Source organism: Pristiophorus japonicus, chromosome 7 (genome assembly GCF_044704955.1).
Source record: "Pristiophorus japonicus isolate sPriJap1 chromosome 7, sPriJap1.hap1, whole genome shotgun sequence".
Lineage (NCBI taxonomy): Eukaryota > Metazoa > Chordata > Chondrichthyes > Pristiophoridae > Pristiophorus > Pristiophorus japonicus.
Window position 1 is genome coordinate 320,937 of NC_091983.1, and position 19,351 is coordinate 340,287.

A 19,351-nucleotide genomic window follows, 5' to 3' on the forward strand; every position below is an offset into this window, starting at 1 on the left:
AACAGACAAGTCAGCATTTCAAGTGTGGACCCTTCTTCAGAACTGGAGGATATTCTAAATGAACAGCAGATCCCAAGGAAAGGGGGAGGGGCATACACAGCAGATGGTTTAAAAAGCAGAAGTGGTATTAGCACAGGACAATAGGAGGCATAAGGAGGGAAATCACAGAACACAAATAAAAAACATGAATGAGGCACAGAGAGAGTATGAGTAGTAAGGAGGTGGGGGAATAAGGCAGGTAGAAATGGAAACACTGGTCAAGCGGAGCAGACGCCAGAGGCCCAGAAGGCTCCACACCTGAAACGACAACTTGCCCGCTCTCCAAAAGTACTTTATTGACTGCAAGGTGCTTTTCAGACGTCCGGCGGTTATGAAAGGAGCTAAATAAATGCAAGTCTTTCTTTCTTTACCCTTACCCAACAAAAATCTATCGATCTCAGTGTTGAAATTTTCAATTGCTCTACAGTCTCAATAGCTTTATGGGGGAAAGAGAGTTCCAGATTTCCACTGCCCTTTGTGTAAAGAAATGCAACTGAAATCACCCCTCAACGGCCCAACTCGAATTTTAAGGTTGTGCCTTCAATCAGTCAACTTGCTGAGATTACGGCCCTGGAACAGTCAGGCATCTATGGAGGGGAGGGGAGGGGCAGGACGGAGTTAAAAGGGACAGGTGTGTGCTCTCTCATCTTAAAATGGAGCTGGAATGACTCACCTCAATTCTTTTTATTTATAAGTTGGATCATAGTTAACTCCAATTTTTCCCATGGAGAACAAAAAATTGGCCTATATAACCTCTTTCCAAAGTATAAAATGGAGCCATAGTGTCCAGCTCATAGTCGGCAAGAGGCAGTGGAGACCACATGGGGGCTTAGGACTTAATATCACTTTAACTGCCCGAAATAGCTGGCCTGTTTAATTCGGTTTAAGTGGCACCTTTGTAATTGGCGTCTATAGTGATGGTAATGGATTCGGGCCGTTTCCCGACATAGGAGGCTGCCCGTGATAAGCAGGGGGCAGTGTGAGTGGTGGGGACGACAGTATCATTTGCCCATTGTGTTGGAACAGCTAAGAAACAGACACGTGCTTCAATGCCGTAGGTTGGATCCCTCACTTTACTACGTTACCGAGCCGACTGGGTTATACAGGGAGCACAGGCAAAGGCATCTCCTTTCAAGGGGGGAGCAGACAATCAGAAAAAAAACACGTCAGCAATAAAATCTTCACCGGCCACTGTCACAAGCCCCTGCCTGCCGATACAGTGGTATGGGTGCTGCAGGCGCCTTGCTCTACGCAGGGTATAAAATGGAGACAAACTGCAAGAAGAAAAAAAAAAGGATTGGTCACAAACTATTGCATTTCTTCAAATTTGCAATAGTGGAGAGAGAATACTGCTTCAATTTCACAAACAAGTTACGTATGGTAGCTGTCAAGTGAGAATAAATGGGCGTGAAAGAAACTACTAACTACAAGGTCTTGTGAGAGGAGTAAACAGTACGGAGCAGTTAATGGGACGTTATTCAAATTCATTACTGTTTAAATGTGCGGAAAAAGTGCTCAAGGGTGAAAATTTATGAAGACATTTTTGTGTTTGACAACTGTTGGGTCCCACTGTGGTGAGTCTTTCGGGTAGTTGTGTTGAACACATACGTTGAAAGACAATGCACTAAAAATGGATCAGGGACTTGATAGATTTGACAACTGGCACCTTATCTTATATCGGGATGCTCACGTGTTGCAGGCGAACTCTGGTACTTCTGGCCTTTTACATAACTCTTGACAGAGAGAGAAGAACACAAGGCAGTCTGGGGATACAGCATGGTGGTGCCTGACTCCAGCCCAGGCGAATGCAGTTAACAAAGCCCCAAGTGTAATATATATATATATATATATATAGTTTCCCCCCAGTGGACTACTGTGGCATTGCAGCCATTGTTTACAACAAGAAAGAGGGAACAAGTCACATGACAGATGGCGGATAACTTCAGGAACCAAACAGCCTGTCTGTTTGTGAGGTCGTACTGAAAACATAACATTGGCGACGAAGGAAAGGATAATCGGATAACCTGGCTGAAATTTTTGTTGGTGGATAATTCAGCCATCTGACAGAGACTTTGAGAGCTTCTCTGTTTTGATTAACAGCTAAAAATACAAGGTAAATTACAAGTTCACTTGGTTGAACTGCCAGAGTCCAGATGGCCGTGGCTATGGGAATTTAAATAACGTGAACGTTTCGGAGCCTATGTGGAGCGGCTAGAAATGTTTTTCATCGCAAATAGTATCATCGAAGTTCTCGATGATGAAAACCATAACTGGGTGGTATTGGAAAGAAAGCGGGCTATTTTCTTAACTGAAGCAGGCCCCGAGGTGTATGAAACCCTGAAAAATGTGCTTGTGCCTGTCAAGCCAAAGGACACATCACTTAAGCAGATTTAGAACAGCACTATAGTCCTGAGCCCCTGGAAATTGCTGAAAGTTATCATTTCATAATACGAGATCAGTTAACCGACGAAAGTATCAGTGAGTACATTGTAGCATTAAAAAAGCTATCTATTCACTGTAATTTCGGAAACTTTCAGGACCGAGCATTGTGTGACCGCTTTGTTTGTGGGATGAAAAATGATGCGATAAGAAGAAAGTTATTGACAACTCCTAACTTGACTTTTGATTTAGCTTGTCAGACAGCCATGTTACTGGACATAGCCAGCCAATATTCCTGAGAATTTCGTACCATTTCCAGTCGTCAGACAACCGAGGTGAATCGCCTGCAGGTTAAAAGTAAAAGGCAGTTGGGCCCCAAGGTCTCAGCAACTGGCCAAGGTAACAGAGCACTGAAGTCGTGCTATCGGTGTCTGGGACAATACATTGCTCAAAGTTGTCCATATGTAAAGGCAGAGTATTTCTTCTGCAGGAAAACTGGGCATCTTGGGAAGGCATGCCGACTGAAGAGTAAACCAACTTTCAAAGCTACAAGTAGAAATCCCCAGAGACTACATAGCATGGAAGAAAAACAACAGGACGAGGAGGTTTTAGAGCAACACATCATCAGGAGCACGAGGGTAACTACCAGCGATTCGAAAAGTATCGTCATCCAAGTCAATGTTGCAGGAACCAAGATACCCATGGCGCATCTGTGAGTGTAGTACCGGAATCGCTATACCTCGACAAATTGCGCGATTTCCCATTGGAGAAATCCAAGATAGAGCTGCGAGGCTACTCTGGAGAAAACATTCCTGTGGTAGGTCGCATCACCGTACCAGTGAAATACAAGGATCAATTTCAGAGCTTGCCTCCCTTAGTAGTGGCAGGAGACAAGCTTGTCTTACTAGGAAGAAATTGGTTGGGATCCCTGAAGCTGGATTGGAGTGAGATTTTTTGTGTTGAAACGAGATTTGCATCAAACGATGATGTCATCAAGAAGTATCCGAAGGTGTTCCACAAGACAGGCAGTCCGATCCAAGGCTGCAAGGCGAATGTCAGGGTACAGAAGGACGCTAAACCAGTTTACTGTAAACCACGTCCCATACCATATGCACTCAAGAAGAAAGTTGAGCAAGAACTCAAAAGACTAGAGACTGAGAACATTATCTCTAAGATAGATCTATGTAATTGGGCTACACCTATTGTTGTTGTACCTAAGTCCGATGGTCAGGTAAGGTTGTGTGGTGATTATAAAGTAACCGTAAACCAGGTTCTAGAGGGTAATCTACCCAATACATTGCCAAATGTAGAAAATTTGTTCACAACACTGACAGGTGGTCAGATCTTCTCAAAGTTGGATCTTACGAATGCCTACTTATAACTTGAACTAGATGAGGAGTCCAAGTCATGCTTGACTATAAATACTCATCAAGGACTATATCAATTTAATAGGCTACAATTTGGAGTGTCTTCTGCCCCGCCATATTCCAAGGGGTGATGAACCAGATTTTGCAAGGTATTGAAGGGGTAGTATGTTATTTGGATGACATACTAATTTCAGCACCAAACAGGCAAATTCATAATAACATATTGAATGAAGTCCTCAGACGGCTCGAGAAGCACAGAGTACGAGTGACTGTTCATAAGTGTGAGTTATTTCAAAACTCAGTGGAGTACTTAGGGCACAGAGTAGACAAAGATGGTTTACATCCAACCATGGGAAAGCTGGATGCAATCAGAAATGCACCCACTCCCAAGAATGTCACTGAACTTCGATCATATTTGGATCTTTTCAACTATTATGTGAAGTTCCTACCAAATTTGGCTAATGTTACATCCACTGAATGAACTATTGAAAAAAGCAGGTCCACTGGAAGTGGTCAGAAGAATGCGACACAGCATTCAAGGAGTGTAAAAGTAAACTGGTAGAGAGCACCATGTTAGTTCACTATGATGTATCTAAGGAGATTAAGCAGGCATATGACACCTCTCCGTAGTTGGGGCAGTGATCTCTCATCTACTACATAGCGGGAAGGAGAGACCAATTGCTTTTGCTTCATGCACTCTCAGTGCCAGTGAGCGGAATTATGCACAAATCGAAAAGGCAGCTTTGGCATTGACTTTTGGGGTCAAGAAGTTCCACAAATACTTGTATGGTCGTAAGTTTACCATCGTTATGGACCATAAGCCCCTGACAGCAACCCTCCATCCAAAGTCCCCAGTTCCAACATTAGCTGCAGCCCGAATGCAAAGATGGGCTTCGATTTTGTCAGCATATACGTATGATATTGAATACAGATGATCAGCTGATCACAGTAATACTGATGCGATGTCCAGATTGCCTTCCCCATCACAAGTTACATCCTATAAGAAGAGTTCTATTTTTCATGCATTGATGAACTGCCCATCACAGCTGAAGAGATTGGTAGAGCAACCAAACGTGACCCAGTTATGTCAATATTCATCCATTCTTCATTCGTAGGAATGAATTAACAGTTAATAAAGATTTTATCATGTGGTGCAAGAATGGTTATACCAAATAAATTCAGGTCCAAATTATTAGGAGATCTCCATGACCAGCACCTGGGAATGTGCTTGACCAAGAGTTTTGAACGCAATTACTTATGGTGACCAAGTCTAGATAACATGTCAATCGGTAAGCAAGCAACCACCACCAGTACCATTACAGTCATGGAAATGGCCTCCCAGGGTGTGGCAAAGGCTACATATCGATTTTGCTGAGCTAGAAGGACAACAATTGTTCATTGTGATTGATAGCCATTCGAAGTGGGTCGAGGTGTTTCCAATGCGGAAAATAACAACAAGTAAAACATTAGACATTTTGCGAAGATTATTTCCTTTATTTGGCTTCCCAGAAGAAATTGTTTCTGATAATTTTGTTCAGAAGAATTTGCACAGTTCACGAGCAAAAATGTTGTGAAACATACCAAGGTTCCACCATACCATCCTGCTTCAAATGGTGCAGCAGAGCGCACTGTACAAATTGTAAAACGTGCCCTCATCAAACAGATGGGGATCCAAATCCAAAGAAACAACGTTGTCACTGGACCACAAATTAGCTAATTTTCTGATTACGTATTGTAATACTCCTCATTGGCAGAGTTGTTTCTCAAACGACAGCCACTAACCAGATTCTCGTTGTTAAAACCAAACTTGGCACAGTCCACAGAAAAGAAACAATTAAGACAGAAAGAGAATCATGATTGAGGTAGAGTAAGAGAGAGAGAAGTGTGAAATTAAATCAGAAGGTGAGAGTGAAGAACCATCACCATAAATGGTTAAAGTGGTTACCAGGAAGAGTGGTGAAGATATGTGGTCCTCGCACATATTTGGTCAAAATGTTTGATCATGGACAGGTTAGGTTTGTTCACATTGATCATATTTTACCGACAGACGTGGAAGGAATTGAAGGTTGGAACGATTCGATTGTTTCTGACTCATCAGATAGTTTTGATACAAGTACAATACCAGTAGCATATCCCACATCAAATGTACTGGAAACAAGTCCAAGAGAAAGTCAGAATTTAAGTCCGAGTCCGAGTCAGGCAGACAAACAGTCTGAAGTTGCAGAGAATTCAAATGTAAATCAAGGGCATCCCTTGGAGGAAAACTTTCCTCAGGATCAGCCTAGAATGAGTCTAAGTTTGATACCATGTTTGGAAGGTTCTGTTCGAGAGCGAAGGTATCCTCTTCGAAACAGAAAACAAGTGGTTAAGCTTGATTTTTAAATATGGCAAAATAAGTCCATATCGTTTGTTATGTATAACCATGCATGTTATGTATGACGATAGTGTGTTATAATTACTTCTTCATTAAAGAGGGAAAAGTGTAGCTCCACCCAGTGGACTACTGTGGCATTGCAGCCATTGCTGTTTACAACAATAAAGAGGGAACAAGTCATGTTACTGGCTCCTAAAGTCATCAGCCATCTTAAAGCCTGTCTGTTTATGAGGTTGTACCGAAAACATAACACTAAGCTTTGGAGCTCCCTCCCTAAACCTCTCAGCTTCTCAATCTTCTTTAAGACGCTCCTTAAAACCTACCTCTCACCTGCCGTAATTTCTTCTTATGTGGCTCGGTATCAAATTTATTTGTTTTGTCTCATAACACTCCTGTGAAGCGCCTCGGGGCATTTTACTACGTTAAACGCGCTATATAAATACAAGTTGTTGTTGTTTCTCATGGCTGTCGATTCCCACCAGAAAAATTAAGAAAGTGTCAACCTAGTTCTTTGTTGGTGTGACTCTGAGGGAGCACCCATCCAGATTGGGTTAACAATTTGCATTTATATAGCGCCTTTAATGTAGTAAAACATCCCAAGTAGCTTCACAGGAGCATCATCAGACAAAATGTGACACAAAACTACATAAGGACAGGTGATTAAAAGTCATGGGAGGTTTTAAGGAGTGTCTTAAAGGAGGAGAGGCAGGCAGAGAGCTACAAAAGTCTAAATAGCTGAAGGAATGGCCCCCAATGGTGGAGTGATGGAAATCACGGATGCGCAAGAGGCCAGAATTGGAGGAATGCAGAGTCCTTGGAGGGCTGTAGGAGGTTACAGAGATGGGAGGGTTGTGGAGCTGGAGGAGGTTACAGAGAGAGGGAGGGTTGTAGAGCTGGAGGTGGTTATAGAGATCGGGAAGGGTTAAGGCCATGGAGGGTTTTGAACTCGAGGATAAGAATTTTTAATTTGAGACATTGGGTTAAGGCCTACAGTTGGGATTAACAACAGGAAGCTTTGCTTAGCGTCTGGTCATTTTGGGGAGCAGGAGCTGACTCCAGCTGCAAAACTGAAGCATGTTCTATTCTTAGCACGGGCAGAACTCACTGGAATCATCACAAAAATATCATGTGTTTTCTTTCATTTCTGTACTAAACTAGCATGTAGCGAGGCTAAATTTTAAATTTGAATTGTCTTTTTATGTAAATAGTAATCGATCCCCCAAAGTGTTACATAAAGAGATTTAAAATCAAGTGTCGTCTTGCGGTAAAGCAGGCTGAGAGGGCAGAGGATAATTGGATCACGGCCCATGGACAATGTTCAGCCTCCAATTTCGAGCCATATATTCCAACCTCATATTTAGATTTCTATTACAAAATTTCCTACCTCCGTATTTATAACGCACATTGCCTATGTTAACTTGGCACTCTGCAATGGCACTGCAGTGTCTCCACTGCAATTATAGCGTGACAGGTTTACATGGGTAGTTTACACAAGTGTGAATGCAGGAATTTATAATTTATAAAGTTGGTAGGAAGTGTGCGTAGTTGTATAATTTTTATTAAATGTTTAGGAAAATATCATAACTATACAGTGATATTTTTTACAAGGTAGATCTAGTACTTGCCCTGTGTATTTGCTAAATGGGCAGTCATTTACAAAAAGCAGTACTGTGGGATGGCGAGACAGTGTGACAAGTACTTTGCCAAGTGTTGTTTTTCACAGCACGCTTTGGGCAACCAGGGCGCGGAAAAGATTATTTCTGAACTCCAGCAAAAAGATTTTAAAAATTAAGGAGAAACCCTTAGGGAAAAGGAAATCTTCCATCTAGGTCAGGTGTAAAGCATTTATACAGGGATGTAAAGAATTGAAATCTACATCTAAAAATTCACTCATAAAAAGGTTGGGATATCTTATTATTCAGCTTCACGTTCCATGGCTGTGCACCAGCAGTTATTACTCACATTGGATTGGACCTCCTTCCCCGATTAGACTTCTTTCCGATGACGGGCGTACCAAAGTGTTCTGGGTTAGTAAGAGGCAACTGGTCAAGCGTCTAAAACATCAAGCAAAACACAGGTTATCCCATCGATAGAAAACACAGCACAAAATAGGCCACAGATGATGCTTCATTTCTCCACTAACCTCACTCTCTGCAAAGTGTCTCTCTCCTTTCAGGCAGAGCGAAGTGCGTCTCAATGTTCTCTCATCGCCATCATCAAAAACTGTAAACGGATACACAGCAGTGGTCAGGCAACTGGATACATTTTTACCTTGCTGTAATTGTGGGCATTCTTAAGAAACGGAAAAAGCCCATTGGCCCCAATAGTTTTGGGGAAATACCCACAAACGTTGATAGTCATTCTATGGGATGTCAGGTTCATTGCTGCACTTGCTGAAGTTCACCTCTAACCCAGCCAGTCCCCATCCTGGATATGGAGCACATAGGACCATACAAACAGGCCATTCAGCCCCTCGAGCCTGTTCATCCATTCAAATGAAATCATGACTGATCTGCATCCTAACTCCATTTACCTGCCGTGGCTCCATATCCCTTAAGACCCTTGTCGAGTGAAGATCTCAAATTTAAAATGATTAATTGAGCTAGCATTTTGGTGGGAGAGTGTTCCACACTTCTATCACCCTTTGTGTGAAGAAGTATTTTCTAACTTTTCTTCTGAATGACTTGGCTTTCATTTTAAAGTTATACAGCTTTGTCCCAGACTCACAACAGTGGGAAAAATGGGCTCGAGTTTCCCTAACCTGTTTTTCTGGTGCCCTCACCCAAGGTGCGGCGCTTTTGTCCGCCTCCAAGCGCGTCGAAAAAAGACGTCTGTATTCTGGCCGCTCCCCAGCCTCTCATCGATTGTGGCGCAGCATGGCCCAATGGATTGGGGGCGAAGCCAGGTCCCGGCGCTGAAAACAGTGCTGGGACCTCTGCACATGCACGCTAGAGCCTGCCACATGTGCAGTAGCTCCTGGCAGGCCTTTTCTGCAAACACGCTGCAGGCTGTATGGGAGGGGCCCGAAGCACACCGTCCCTAGCCCTGGCAAAATGGGCTCCCTCATCGGCGGACCGCTACCTTCCCTTAGGTAGGACTTCTGTTTTTTTTTATTTGTTTCTATTTTTCTATTTTTTTATTTATTGATTGGTCTTGGTGCTTTAGGTGCAGGATTTCTTCTATTTTATTTGTTAATTAATTGCTGATTACTTTTTGTGCTTTTTTTGGTGCTTGGTGGTGTTTTAAATGTAGTTACTTGCGCTGATTCCTTAACTCTAGGTGAGGTTTTTCTGTGCAGACAGAAGTGGCAACATACGCTGGCCTAAGTTAGTTTGGAGCAACTATTTGCTGGTCAAACGCCTAAAACAGGGGCCAGTGGCTGGGAACACCCCCTTTTGAAAAAAAAACTCACTCACTTAAACTGGCGCAAATTAAATGCCCAGAATTGCAACTAAAAAGATAGTCCAGAAAAATCAAGTTGCTCCAAAAAAAAAAGGAGTAACTCCTGGGGAAACTTGGGCCCAAAGTCTCGAACTATCCTGTCAATTTCTTCCAAATTGTAAAAACCCTAATCAAATCACCCCATAAGCTTCTGTATTCTGGGGAATGTAATCACTCCTCATAACCCTTGTAGCGCTGATAACAGGCTGGTGAATCTGCACTGCACTCCTTCCAAGGCCAATATATCCTTTGAGGTGCAGTGCCCAAAACTGTACACATTATCCAGATGTGGTCTAACCAAGGCTTTGTATAGCAGTAGCAAAACTTCCTCCCTTTAGAAACTAGCCGTCTCGATATAATGGCTAACATTCCATGAAGCTTTTTGATTATTTTTTATATCTGACTCACAATGTTCCTCCTCATTTTTTTGGGTTGTGCAAACCATTCACAGTTTGGCGCATGCACGCAACTTAACATTGAAAAAGCCTGTCCTGGGCTGCATGGGACTGGCAGAGGGAACACTGCTCCCTCGTACATTTTACTGATCTGAGTACATGGACCTCTAAATCTCTTTGGATTTCCAATGGTCCGAGCTTTTTCACCATTTAAATAATACTCAAATCTGTTCTTTTTGGTCCAAAATTGCTGACCTCACACTCCGAAGGGATCGCTCCCTCCGCGACACCCTGGTCCATTCCGCAGTCACCCCCAGCACACCCTCCCCTTCCCGGGGCGCCTTCCTGTGCAAGCGCAGAAGATGCAACACCTGCCCTTTTACCTCCTCGCTTCCCACTGTCCAGGGCTCCAAATACTCCTGCCAGGTGAAACAGCGATTTACTTGTACTTCTTTCAATTTAGTGTACTGTATTCGCTGCTCACGATGTGGTCTCCTCTACATTGGGGAGACCAAACGCAGATTGGGTGACCGCTTTGCGGAACACCTCCATTCAGTCCATAAGCTTCCGGTCGCCTGTCACTTTAATTCCCCACTCCACTCCGTACTCAGCCTCCTGCACTGTTCCAATGAAGCTCAATGTATGATATGTATTGTTTCTCTCTGTTTCCCATGGCAGCTGGTAATTATTACACCATTCACACCCTCTCTAGACTAATCTTTTTCTAACTTTTGCCATTACCATCTCAAGTCGGCCCATCATCCCTTTTGTCTCTCAAATCTCTCCTGTCTTCCACCCTATCACCGACCTTCCCTTTTGTTCTTTCCTCCCCTCCCCCTTTCCGTGCTGCTTAAGAATCTGTTCATTTCGAACATTCGCCAGTTCTGACAAAGGGTCATCGACCTGAAACTTTAACTCTGTTTTTCTCTCTCCACAGGTGCTGCCCGACCCGCTGAGATTTCCTGCATTTTCTGTTTTTATTTCAGATTCCAGCCTCCGCAGTATTTAGCTTTTCACCTCTCACTTGCCTGTGTTGAAATCCATCTGCCACAATTTTTAATGTATCAATGTCTCTTTGCAATTTTATGCTCCTATCTACACTACTTATTATGCCACCTATCTTTGTGTCATCGGAAAACTTGGATATACAGCTCTCTTGTGTTATCCAAGTCATTAATAAATATAGTGAATAGTTGGGGCCCCAGCACAGATCGTTGTGGGACACCTCTAGTAACTTCCTTGCAAATGCAGTACATACCCATTATCCCGACTCTTGTCTTCTACCGCCTAACCAATCTCCTAACCAATTAACTTGCATTTAATTCCAGGAGCTTTAATTTTAGCTGACAGTCTCTTATGTGGAACCTTATCCAATGCCTTCTGGAGTCCACATAAACTACATCCATCGACATTTCCCCTGTCTACTGCTTTAGTTACTTCCTCATAAATTTCAGTTGGGTTTGTTGAATGTGACCACCCCTTTCCAAATTCATAATGGCTCTCTCTAATCAGCTCAAATTTCTCCAAATGCTCAGTTACTCTGTCCTTATAGATTCCAGTAACTTCCCCACAACAGATGTTACACAAACAGGTCTACAATTTTCCGGTTTCTCTCTCTCACCTTTCTTAAATAGCAGCCTAGACTGACACTCCGGTGCAGTACTGAATGCTACCTCATCAGAGGCATCCTTCAGATGAGGCACGAGTGCCAATGACATGTCTATGCGTTTCAGGAGGGCGTTCAAGATTCTATGGTCACTATTTGAAGAGCAGAGAATCTTTCCAGGGTGTAGGCCAATACTCCTCCCTCAGCCAGTGCCATGAACATGAGTGTAACCAGTCATTCCCCACAATGATATTTGTAGGATCTTCCTATGTGTAAAGTGGCTGCTACATTTTCCTACACAACAATCACTGCATTTCCAAAGTAATTTATTCTATTAAGCACTTTTGAGCTGTTTCGGAGTCACACACCAAGAATTAGACAAATTACAGCACAGAAACAGGCCATTCGGATCAAATAGTCCGTGCCCCACACCAGCCTCCTCGCACCCTGCTTCATCTCTCCCAACATATCCTTCGATTCCTTTCAGCTTCATGTGTTTATCTAGATTCCCCTTAAAGGCATCGATATTATTCGCCTCAACCACTCCCTGTGGCAGCGAGTTCCACATTCTCACCACTCTCTAAGTAAAGAAGTGTTCCCTGAATTTCTTATTGATTTATTCGCGACTTTCTTGTATTTAAGAGTATGACCCCAAGTTTTGGATTCCCTCGCAAGTAGACCCGTACACCCTCGGACACCCCCCGTATACCCTGTACCTCTTCCCTACGTCCACCCTATCAAACCTCTCCATAATTTTAAAGCCCTCTATTAAGTCACTTCTCAGCCTTCTCCAGCTCCAACCTTTCCTGATGCCTCTCAGTTCTGGTATCACCCATGTAAATCTTTTTTGCACCTTCTCCAGTGCCTCAATATCCTTTTTGTAATATGGAGACCGGAAATGTGCACAATACTCCAAGTGTGGTCTCAACAATGTTCTGCACAAGGTTAACATAACTTCTCCACTTTTCAATTATATTCCTCCAGAAATGAGCCACAAAGCTTGGTTTTATGCCCCATATAAAATGTAAACGTACTTTTTTTCCGTTCTTCAGTGCCGAGGGGATTAGTAATGACTGCAAGCTAACCTTGTCCTTCTTTGTATCATGTGTTACTGGGGAAACTGGATCAGGCTGCAGATGGGTTGGAATAGACAGCTGTAGTTTCCTCAGTGCACACTCACTCAAAATGGTGAGTGAGATTACTGGGGACAAAAATAGCGACAAGTATTTCTGGAGCCAATGGTAACTACCCCGTTTAATTGTTAATTTATGAAGCCAACTGATCCAAAACACAGCTGCCCACTGACTAGCTGCAAGGGTTTCCAAGGTTCAATAGCATGATGTACAGCATGCAACTTTTAAAGCTGAGCCCATCTAAAACCAAACTAAAATCACCTCCCTCACACGCAGGAGGAAAAGAACCTAGTCATGAGAATTGCTGGAAGGTACGAGGAGATGACTGAAGGATCCTCTTCATTCCCCAGAGGTCGCTCGAGGAACAAACGTGGAGTCTGTTCAGTTCACGTTTTTAATGAAAATATCAGCAGTTGACATGACAGGGTCGAGGCAGATCACTTAACCGCGTGACCTCTAACTCTCCCATGTGAAATAAATCGCGCATACTCCTGAGATGTACCAACCCCAACACCCTCGGTTCGCCTGCTTACACCCAGTTAATGCTCGCGCACCCTCCTTAGACTCTCTTCAAGTTCGCACACCCTCCTATAATGCCGTTGGCACAGCGTAACATTCTAAAACTCTATAAACCCACGTACACTTTCTTTAGACCCTCTCGGATATCCTCAGACACCCACCCCCCCCACCGTACGCCCTCGGACACCCCCCCCCCTCCTCCTGTACGCTCTCGGACATCCCCCCCCCCCCATATGCCCCGGGACACCCCCCCCGTACGCCCTCGGACATCCCCCCCCCCCCCGTATGCCCCCGGGCACCCCCCACCCCGCCCCCCCCCCCATACGCTCTTGGACACCCTTCGTACGCTCTCGGACACCCTCGGATATCCATACAGTCTGTACACATTCGCACATTCCTTACAGCCCCTTCACTTTTGCACACCCTCCTTTAATGCCGTTTGCACTCGTGTACCATTCTTAGACACACGACACCTTCTTTTGACCCCGTATACCCTGGTGCACACGATTTACAACCTATTAATACTCACACACCCTCTTTAGACCCCGCACACACACACACACACACACACACACACACACACCCCCTCACCAGATGCAATGGAACACACAGATGTAGGGCTCAGGGCCTTCAGTTTTAGAGTGCCAAGCTATGATGATGAGTGATATACGACCATGAATGCAAAGAACTGCCACTGGAACTACAAATAAATTCTCTTAATTTACAATAAACTTCTGAAATATTTCAATGAACTTTAATGGATCACAATATCTAACAGAGCATGATCACTTGGACTTCAGCAAAATGTCAGTGACTTAATACAGCGTGCACCTGAAGTATGGAGACCCTTAACACTTTAGTCAGCTCTTGGCAATTGGACAGCGATAAATGGTGGGAACAGTAGTGGAAGGAATTGGAAGTCTGTAACATAAGAACATAAGAAAAGGAGCAGGGGTTGGCCATTTGGCCCCTTGAGCCAGCTCTGCCATTCAATAAAATCATGGCTGATTTGATCTTGGCCTCAACTCCACTTCCCCGCCCGCTCCCCACAACCCTAGACTCCCTTATCATTTAAAAAGCTGTATATCTCCACCTTAAATACATTCAATGACCCAGCCTCCACAGCTCTCTGGGGTAAAGAACTCCAAAGATTCCCGCCCGTCAGTAGAAATTACTCATCTCTGTTTTAAATGAGCAACCCCTTCTTCTGAAACTAGGCCCACTAGTTCTAGATTTCCCCCAAGAGGGGAAACATCCTCTCTGCATCTACCCTGTCAAGACCCCTCAGAATCTTAGATGTTTCAATAAGATCACCTCTCAATCCTCTAAACTCCAATGAGTATAGGCCCAACATGCTCAAACTTTCTTCATAAGACAACCCCTTCATCTCCGGAATCAACCTCGTGAACCTTCTCTGAACTGCCTCCAATGCAAGTATATCCCTCTTGGGTAATCCCTGCTTCTGGATCAAGATCTAACTCTGTCAAGCCGTGTGGTGGCTGGTGTGCAATGGTCACCACATGTTAAAAAAATCCACGCCCAGGCATCTTCCACCCTTCAAGATGCAGTTCAGGATCTGGAATATTAGGTCTTTTATTGAAACACCAATGAACTCATCCCTTTTTTGCATGGAAGCAAGTCATCCTCACTTCGAGGGACTGCCTATGATGATGATGATCCCTCCTTAAATAAGGAGACTAAAACTATACGCAGTACTCCAGGTGTGGCCTCACCAATACCCTGTACAGTTGTAGCAGGACTTCTCTGCTTTTATACTCTATCCCCCTTGCAATAAAGGCCAACATTCCATTTGCCTTCCTGATTACTTGCTGTACCTGCATACTAACTGTGTGTTTCATGTGCAAGGACCCCAGATCCCTCTGTACCGCAGCATTTTGTAAACTCTCCCCATTTAAATAATAACTTGCTTTTTTATTTTTCCTACCAAAGTGGATAACCTCACATTTTCCCACATTATACTCCATCTGCCAAATTATTGTCCACTCACTTCGCCTGTCTATATCCCTTTGCAGATTCTGTATCCTCCTCACAATTTGCTTTTCCTACCTATCTTTGTATCATCAGCAAATTTGGCTACATTACACTCGGTCCCTTCATCCAAATAATTAATATAGATTGTAAATAGTTGGGGTCCCAGCACTGATCCCTGGGGCACCCCACTAGTCACTGTTTGCCAACCGGAAAATGAACCATTTATCCTGACTCTCTGTTTTCTGTTAGTTAGCCAATCCTCTATCCGTGCGAATACATTACCCCCAACCCCGTGAACTCTTATCTTATTCAGCAACCTTTTATGTGGCACCTTATCGAATGACTACTGGAAATCCAAATACACGACATCTACTGGTTCCCCTTGATCCACCCTGCTCATTACATCCTCAAAGAACTCCAGCAAATTTGTCAAACATGATTTTCCTTTCATAAAACCATGTTTACTCTGCTTTACTGGACAGGTTGGACCTCTCTGGTCTCGCACCCTCTGGACCTGACTGGTGCGGGAACAGAGAATTTTCCGAACCACGGGAAGTCATGCCGAGCCCCGGCTCCTGAACGCCTCCACCATGCTCCGGCTCAGGCTGCAAAACTCAGGCCTCGCTCTCTCTCGCTCCGCAGCAATGAACACTGAGAGCCAGGAAGCACGGGAAACCGGGACGCCACCCACGCAAAGCGGCAGTTACGCACCGAGCATGGAGAGCCAGTAAGCACGGAAAACCGATGTTGAAGCACGGATGTTTCTGGACCAGAAAGGTCCAACCGCTATTATGATTTTCTAAATGTCCTGCTACTACTTTCTTAATAATAAGCCTCCGATATGGCTCAGAAATGTGGACTACATAAAGCAGACCCCTCAAAGCACTGGAGAAGTACCACCAGCACTGGCTCCGCAAGATCCTGCAAATCCACTGGGAGGATAGACGCACCAACGTCAGTGTTCTCGATCAGGCCAACATCCCCGGCATCGAAGCGTTGACCACACTCGACCAGCTCTGTTGGGCGGGCCACATCGTCCACATGCCCGATACGAGAGTCCCCAAGTGCTCGATTCTGAACTCCTGCACGGCAAGCGAGCCCCAGTTGGGCAGAGAAAACACTTCAAGGACACCCTCAAAGCCTCCACTGGCACCTGGGAATCCCTGGCTCAAGACTGCCCAAAGTGGAGGAAGAGCATCCGGGAGGGCACTGAGCACCTCGAGTCTTGTCGCCGATAGCATGCAGAAACCAAGCGCAGGCAGCAGGAGGAGCGTGCGGCAAACCAGTCCCACCCACCCTTTTCTTCAACCACTGTCTGACCCACCTGTGACAGAGACTGTACAGCCACCTGAGAACTCACTTTTATAGTGGAAGCAAGTTCTTCCTCGATTTCGAGGGACTGCCTATAGAAACATAGAAAATAGATGCAGGAGTAGGCCATTCAGCCCTTCGAGCCTGCACCACCATTCAATAAGATCATGGCTGATCATTCACCTCAGTACCCCTTTCCTGCTTTCTCTCCATACCCCTTGACCCCTTTAGCCGTAAGGGCCATATCTAATTCTCTCTTGAATATATCCAATGAACTGGCATCAACAACTCTCTGCGGTTGGGAATTCCACAAGTTAACAACTCTGAGTGAATAAGTTTCTCCTCACCTCAGTCCTAAATGGCTTACCCCTTATCGTTAGACTATGTCCCCTGGTTCTGGCCTTCCCCAACATCAGGAACATTCTTCCTGCATCTAACCTGTCCAGTCACGTCAGAATTTTATATGTTTCTATGAGATCCCCTCTCATCCTTCTAACCTTCAGTGAATACAGGCCCAGTCGATCCAGTCTCTCCTCATATGTCAGTCCTGCCATCCCGGGATGATGAATGGACTCTAGCATTTTCCCAATGACGGATGTTAGGCTAACTGGTCTATAGTTTCCTGCTTTCTGTCTCCGTCCTTTCTTAAATAGGGGCGTTACATTTGCGGTTTTCCAATCCACTGGGACCTCTCCAGAATCCAAGGAATTTTGGTAGATTACAACCACTACATCCACTATCTCTGCAGCCACTTCTTTTAAGACCCTAGGATGCAGGCCATCAGGTCCAGGGGACTTGTCCACCAAAGATTAGTGGGAAAGCGGGTTGTGTAGCGGACACAGAAAGGCTGCAAAGAGATTTAGATAGGTTAATCGAATGGGCTAAGGTTTGGCAGATGGAATACAATGTCGGAAAATGTGAGGTCATCCACCTTGGAAAAAAAACACAGTAAAAGGGAATATTATTTGAATGAGGAGAAATTACAACATGCTGCGGTGTAGAGGGACCTGGGGGTCCTTGTGCATGAAACTCTTTTGGAGTCCTTCCCAAAAAGTTAGTTTGCAGGTGCAGCAGGTAATCAGGAAGGCGAATGGAATGTTGGCCTTCATTGCGAGAGGGATGGAGTACAAAAGCAGGGAGGTCCTGCTGCAACTGTATTGGTGAGGCCGCACCTGGAGTACTGCATGCAGTTTTGGTCACCTTACTTAAGGAAGGATATACTAGCTTTGGAGGGGGTACAGAGACGATTCACTAGGCTGATTCCGGAGATGAGGGGGTTACCTTATAACGATAGATTGAGTAGACTGGGTCTTTACTCGTTGGAGTTCAGAAGGATAAGGGGTGATCTTATAGAAACATTTAAAATAATGAAAGGGATAGACAAGATAGAGGCAGAGAGGTTGTTTCCACTGGTCGGGGAGACTAGAACTAGGGGGCACAGCCTCAAAATACGGGGGAGCCAATTTAAAACTGCGTTGAGAGGGAATTTCTTCTCCCAGAGGGTTGTGAATCTGTGGAATTGTCTGCCCAAGGAAGCAGTTGAGGCTAGCTCATTATCTGTGATTTGAATACATTCAGATAGATTTTTAACCAAAAAGGGAATTAAGGGTTATGGGGAGCGGGCGGGTAAGTGGAGCTGAGTCCACGGCCAGATCAGCCATGATCTTGTTGAATGGCGGAGCAGGCTCGAGGGGCTAGATGGCCTACTCCTGTTCCTAATTCTTATGTTCTTATGTTTACTCCCATTAGTTTGCCTAGCTCTTTTTCACTAGTGATAGTGATAGTTTTAAGACCCCCCTCCCAATAGCTCCTTGATTATCATGTATTGAGATGCTTTTAGTGTCTTCTACCGTGAAGACCGATACAAAATATTTGTTCAAAGTCTCTGCCATTTCCATTTCCCATTATTAATTCCCCAGTCTCATCCTCTAATGGACTAACGTTTACTTTAGCTACTCTCTTTTTATATACCTGTTGAAGCTCTGAATGTCTGTTTTTATATTTCTTGCTAGTTTACTCTCATAAACTATCTTCTCTTTCTTGATTATTTATTTAGTCGTCCTTTGCTGGTTTCTAAAAATTTCCCAATCCTCTGGCTTTCCACTATTCTTCGCAACATTGTGTGCCTTTGTTTTCAAACAGTTCACACAAGTATCTTAAAAGACTTGCATTTATATAGCGCCTTCCACGACCACTGGACATCCCAAAGTGGTTTGTAGCCAATTAAGTACTTTTGAAGTGTCGTAATGTAAGAAATGCGACAGCCAATTTGCACACAGCAAGCTCCCACAAACAGCTATATGATAAGACCAGATGGTGTTTTTAGTGATTTTGACTGCGGGATAAATATTGGCCAGGACAGCAGGAAAAACTCCCCTGCTCCTCTTCAAGTAGTGTCATGGGATCTTTTATGTCCATCTGAGAGGGCAGACAGGTCCTCAGTTTAACGTCTCACCTGAGAGGGCACGTTCAACAGTGCAGCGCTCCCTCAGTACTGCACTGGAGTGAATCCTGCAGAATAAAGCACTTTGGCTTTAGTGTGACATTTCCTGGAGTATTAATTGCTGTACACTAAATCTGTAAATGTAACACCATTATAAACTGTCACAAAGCTATTGAATAGCAGTGCCTGCATTAGTTTCCTTACAAGCTGTAATTTAATTAATTGGCTCACAATATTACAACCTGGACAAACCGTTTCCATCATGATCACCAACACATTTCTGATGATTACCAGGACATAAGAAACTGCAATGAATTTGAACTAATATGCTGGATCTAGAAGCTTGAAACCA

The 19,351-nt window shown here is 44.2% G+C and overlaps 1 protein-coding gene across 2 annotated transcripts in view; it reads right to left on the reverse strand.

Annotated features, from left to right (window-relative positions):
- arid4b (AT-rich interaction domain 4B) overlaps positions 1-19,351 on the reverse strand; it is a 212,052-nt gene that overhangs the window by 134,930 nt on the left and 57,771 nt on the right. For both annotated transcript variants that reach the window (XM_070884649.1, XM_070884648.1), the window contains exons 6-7: positions 8,303-8,382; positions 8,122-8,213 (exon numbers count right to left, since the gene is read on the reverse strand). In XM_070884649.1, coding sequence (XP_070740750.1) covers positions 8,122-8,213; positions 8,303-8,382 — 172 coding nt within the window. The remainder of the gene's footprint in view (positions 1-8,121; positions 8,214-8,302; positions 8,383-19,351) is intronic.